Source organism: Cajanus cajan, chromosome 2 (assembly GCF_000230855.2).
Source record: "Cajanus cajan strain Asha chromosome 2, NIPB_CcT2T_4, whole genome shotgun sequence".
Classification (NCBI taxonomy): Eukaryota; Viridiplantae; Streptophyta; class Magnoliopsida; order Fabales; family Fabaceae; genus Cajanus; species Cajanus cajan.
The window spans coordinates 68,567,862-68,573,402 of NC_138518.1; the positions used below are offsets into that span (position 1 = coordinate 68,567,862).

Genomic DNA, 5,541 nt, shown 5'->3' on the forward strand with positions numbered 1-5,541 from the left:
TAAAAATGAATATTTGTACGATATTAATTAAAATAAAAGCAAATAGTTTTAAAAGAAAAATAATATATTTTTATTGTACTTTTATATCATTGTTTTCAGTAAAAATAAAACTATTTTAATACCTTAAAGATATTTATTAGTTTACAATTTTCTTATTTTTGAAAAAAAAATGAGGACAGACAGAGTCAGAGAGTCAGGTGCATAGGCGATAGGCCAAACCCCAAAGCAGGTTAAGTAAAATAAATATAAATAATTGATTCCTGTATCCGATGTCACCAACTTTGATACACTGCTTAAGAAATGAGCAATGGAAATGCTCACCCACTCCGCAACCCACCCGTTCCTGAATCCAACGGTTCAATTTCCCTGTGTTGCCACGCGTCAGAAGGAGACGCAGATTGCATTGGATTCCAGGGTTGGGCGGCACACCGTGTGCAGCTGGGTCTGCAATGGGATTCGTTGTGGGCGAAAGGTGGGAATTAAAGAGAGAGAAAGTGGTAGAGTATAAGATAGTAGATAGTAATTTGGGTTGGATTATCCGCAAAACAACAAAGATGACCAATCTGCAAATACAAACAGAGGAGCCCCCTCAGAGTCAAACTCCGCTCCTATCTTCAAATCATGGAGTAGAGAACGGTGATAACAATGACAATACTAAGAAAATCGAAGACGGTCACGGTCACGGAGACAACGAGGAGGAGAGTGAAGTGGAGGAGAGCTTGGCGCGGTTGGACCGTTTTCTCACGGTGTTAGGGTTCAACCAGGATTCGGTCCTCAGTTTAGTGGTTTCGTGGAGTGTGTTCGTGGCGGTGGGAGTGGTGGCGCCGCTGCTGGCGCTCTCCATGTGCGACTGTGCGGAGTGCGAGAGGTACGAGATTCAGAGCTTCGAGATGATCATCGTCGCGTTTCAGGCGAGTCTCGCCGCCGTCTCCTTGCTCTGTCTCTCGCACAACCTCCGCAAGTACGGTCTCCGCAGGTTCCTCTTCGTTGACCGCTACTCCGGACAGATGCATTGCTTTCACCGCGACTACGTCGCTCAGATTTCGGTCTATTTCCTTATTCACTGCCTCCAATCTTCAATGCTCTGTTTCTCATTCTCATATGCATGTTTGAAACGTTACCTGCAGAATACGTTTTTGTTTTTCTATTATATTCGGAACCAGAATTTGTTGCTATTCTTCTATTATTATTAAACATTCGCCTTATTTGAGATTTTTTCAAAATATCACGGTAGATCATCGTGTAAGGTTTCAGTTCTTCCTTGTTCGTTTTTATGATCATATTATTATTCTCTCAACTTTGATATGAAAAATTAACTATTCCCTATTAAGGAAACCTAATTTCTTTTTTAGAACATAAGGTTAATTTATTTTTAGAAAGTCATACCAATGATGATCGCTGATTAGTTCACAAAATAAAATAAATTACACTAATATTGAACTTTTTCTTTTTTTACTGTTACCAGGGATCTATGCGGTTGCTTATACTGTGGGTGTTGCCGTGTTTCCTTTTGAAGACAGTGCGAGAAATTATTCGTATTTCGTATGTACAACATGGGTCGTGGTGGCTCTCGTTTGCTATTTTTTCGGCTTTGATTATATCTTGGACTTATATGAGTACAATCTCTCTGTCGGCTTGCATTTTGTTTCACTTGGTCTGCAATTTGCAAGTGATCCACTTTGATGATTATGGAAAACTCTTGCAAAGGGAGAGTGATGTGTTGGTGTTTATGGAGGAGCACATTCGGTTGCGCTATCATCTATCCAAGATAAGTCATAGGTTCAGAATCTATCTTCTTCTAGAGTTCTTGGTTGTCACAGCTAGTCAGGTTGTGACTCTGCTGCAGGTCACTGGATATGGGGAGATGCTTACCTTCATTAATGGTGGAGATTTTGCTGTAAGCTCAACTCTTGATGTTTAAAGTGTTTAGGCATTTAGATGAAGAGTGTCATCATTTTTTTTTGTACTGTCTTTCCTTTAGGTATCCACACTAGTTCAGGTGGTGGGCATTATTATTTGTCTGCATGCCGCAACAAGAATTTCTCATAGAGCTCAAGGCATTGTTTCACTTGCAAGCAGGTGGCATGCAATGGTAACGTGCACATCTTCTGATGCATCTCAATTGAGAAGCTCTGCTAGTACAGCGAACTTGGAGGCGGCAAACCATTTAAACGCAATACATATAGACTATTCTGAAAGTGATCTAGAGTCAATGGATTATGCTGGAATGTCTATGAATACCCAATGGGCTTCCCATATGTCCTCTCATCACAAGAGACAAGCTTTTGGTATGTAATTCAATCCTGCTGTCTGTAAACTGTTGAATTTTACAAGTTTTCTTGACAGTGAAAAAAATAGAAACATCCTATAAGCTTCATCGGTGCTATCTATGATTTCATCTTCCATGGGAACCTAAAATAATCTTATAATGTTACATGAAGTATTGAAGTGCGGTAAATGGTATAGGGGTGTGTATGTGGCAAGACCCAACTGAGATGAATTAATATTTCAAGAACAGATTATGTATGTTAGAGAGTAATTTTCTGGATCCATCAATTTGTGATTCATATACTGTGAAATCTGTATCTTTAATTCTTTATCTTCAACATACAAGGCAGATTAAAAACATTTAGTCCAGCTAATGAGGTATTTAACTTGTCTAAGAGAAGCAAAAACATGTCTGGTAATTTCCACTTGGAAGGTTTTATCAGATTGATATTCATTTTCATTATTCATCTCCCATGATCATGGACCAAAACTAGCTTCATATGGCTACTTTGTTTCAGTAGAGCTGGCTATGCTAGCATTTATTTATAATATTACCTTATTAGATTAGCAAATTAGCTTCTTAGAACCATTTTCCATGTGTAATGTAATGTGCCATAAGCATGTGATCTCTCTTGAAAATATTGAAAGCCTAAAGTTTCATTTTACACATGAGGACTACAAGGTTATTCCATTTTCCTCATAATAATTAGTACCTAGATCACCATTGTGGCTAAAGTAAATTTTCTCATTGTGTATTTTGTTAGCTTTGTGCACTGAATTTTCCTTGTTCATATGTATGTATGACTTTATTTATTATTGATATCTTAACAGTCATGCTAAATTACACAAGACTTGCTATATAACCTGCTTTTGGAATGTATTCTCAAGTTGAGAAAACTTCTGGTTGAAACAATTGAATATAGGCTGTTAGCTTGTTTTATGCAAACGGGAATCTCATGCTTATTGATTCCTTTAAATATGCAGTGATGTATTTGCAGACGAATCAAGGAGGAATCACAATATTTGGGTGGACAGTCGACCGGTCTCTAGTGAACACAATTTTTTTCCTTGAATTAAGTCTGGTTACCTTTGTTCTTGGTCAGACGCTAATCTAAGACAAAATTTGCAGACACCAAGGAACCCGTTCGTTTTAGGTCTTCCATATCATTTTGATTGAAAGCCCCCCTCTTATAGCCATAATTCTTCCTGATGACCAAGGTAACTGAATTTATATGTCGTGCAAGAATGTTGCATGCACCCAGTAACCATGCAAGGTAGAAGAACAGTGTCTCGTCCACCTGTGGACTTGAGATTTATGGCACTGTTGTTAAATGCCCTTGGTCTCTAACCCAATCCGTAGCGCCACAGATGTCTCCAAAGTTCTGTTCGTGATTCTCATTCCTCTCATCAGCATACTTATCATCATTCATCTTATGACTTATGATGTGCACATTATGCAAGCAAACAACTTAAATTTATGCTAGTTAAAGAGGTATGTGTTGTTTTCTCTCTACTTGGGCTCCTCAAAGCAGTGTTTATCAAATTGTTCCGATTCATAATTTGAAATGGAAGGATCATATCTGTTGTCGTGTCTTCCCCTGTGTTGAAGATTGCACCAGCCTTTGGACATATGTGACCTCTCCTGTTGAATTCTTATGCATTTTGCTTTTGGTGTAGTAGGAAGCAAGGTGTTGGGCACTAGGACACAGGTTTAAATTTTTAGCTAAAGAATATGGGGAGGAGAACCAAGGACCATGTTGGGTGTGCAACTCTTGATGGATGGTCATTACCAACGAAGCAATGTTGTGCTTGTAGAATTCTGATTTAGTTAGTTTACAGTGATTTTTTAAAAGAAAAATTGGTATATGGTTTACAATGATTTGCATTGTTTAAAGTTGCTGACCTGATAACCTTTGTATACTACATCTCAGAATCGTGCATTAGAATTAAGAAATCGGCTTAAGAGATGAATACAATGATGTTTGCGTATTTCGAAGGACAAATGTACTTATTGCTGGGTCGTGCAACAAACCCTTTTTAACATTTACTTATCAAAATATATGTTAATTTCTTCCTAGCAAAATGGCTATTTAAGTAATCCTTAATCGATTGGAAATTTAGATTTTTGTTTGTTACATAAGCAATGATGCCTTTACCACAAGTAATTACTTGTTAAAAGATCCAAGTCCTAATTTTGAATTATTTGACTAATGACTCTTGGCGAACAATCTTGAAGTAACGGTTAAGGGAGTATGTATTATGGTTTCAGAAAGTCAATCGCCGCGATCGATGGGAGCGTTAAATTTCGCACCTAACACATACTACAGGGTATCAAGCAGTAATAATCTTTTTCATAATACAAGCAGGCCAAAATCTCAGTCCCAGATTTTTAAAGTGTGCAGAGGATGATTATATAGACAATGGGTTATAGCAGAGGATGACGCGTGATAACAATAAAAGGATGAAGCCACTTTACAGTGTAAATTTATTTTGCGTGCAATATTCCAGTATAACATTAATCTAGTCAATTACTTCCCGAAGTTTTATCGATATCCTTGTTTTTGGATAGATTCGTAAGATATTATGAAATAAAATCACAGCAGAAAACTCGAGAATACGAGTAATATATTTGTTTCCTTTACCAAAAAGAAATATAATTCGTTTCAATTTTAATAAATATGCAAATATATATTTATCCATTTAATCTATTTTACCTGCCTTTTAAAAAAATGGATATAAACTTGAATAAAATTTAAATTTGAATGCCTCATTGTGTCTAGAGTAAAAAAAATGAAAATAATGTTTCACCAGGCAATAACAATTTATAACTCTTACCGTCAGCATGCTGATCTCAGCTTAAATTTTAATTTATATTTACAAATCATTTCAACTAGATCCCGTGTTATATATTTTTTAAAATTTAATCTTAGCAACTATGTAATACTAATGTCTTTTTTTAAATAAAAAAAAAACTATGACTTCTAACTTGATAATTATCATTTAACATATTATAATATCATTTTTATTAGTTTTAAATTAATATTCTAAAATATACCTACATTAGGCTAAAAAAATTTATACTATATATTTTTTTGTTAATGTATAACCTGTCCTATAAACAATGCTAAGTTCGCTACAAAAACATAAACATATAGGTGTATAGAGGTGTTTATAGGTAGGTTAGTTTGATTTGTATGAAAATTTGAACCAATTAAATTTAATTAATTTTAGTTTATATTTTATAAATTGTTTTGCTTAACCTAAATAACCGAC

General features: G+C 35.7%; 1 protein-coding gene across 2 annotated transcripts; it reads left to right on the forward strand.

Moving 5' to 3' along the window:
- The first annotated feature begins 265 nt into the window (after positions 1 to 265).
- On the forward strand, positions 266 to 4,351 carry LOC109810727 (zinc finger CONSTANS-like protein (DUF3537)). Of its 2 annotated transcripts, XR_002240786.3 has the most exons (5): positions 266 to 1,046; positions 1,466 to 1,897; positions 1,982 to 2,288; positions 3,253 to 3,760; positions 3,949 to 4,351. XR_002240786.3 is itself a non-coding variant. In XM_020374269.3 (4 exons), exons 1-4 carry the CDS (start codon positions 450 to 452, stop codon positions 3,381 to 3,383), a joined length of 1,467 nt encoding a protein of 488 aa, XP_020229858.1. In that variant the 5' UTR covers positions 266 to 449; the 3' UTR covers positions 3,384 to 4,351. The 2 variants fall into 2 exon arrangements, 1 of the variants encoding a protein (XP_020229858.1); XM_020374269.3 differs by having other exon boundaries at positions 3,253 to 4,351.
- Positions 4,352 to 5,541: the final 1,190 nt, after the last annotated feature.

Bases quoted from the DNA above. Each gene is read 5' to 3' on its own strand.
- LOC109810727 (XM_020374269.3), top strand. From the start codon at position 450: ATGGGATTCGTTGTGGGCGAAAGGTGGGAATTAAAGAGAGAGAAAGTG. The intron at 1,047-1,465 runs GTCTATTTCCTT...TACTGTTACCAG, and splicing joins ACTACGTCGCTCAGATTTCG to GGATCTATGCGGTTGCTTAT. The intron at 1,898-1,981 runs GTAAGCTCAACT...TCTTTCCTTTAG, and splicing joins TTAATGGTGGAGATTTTGCT to GTATCCACACTAGTTCAGGT.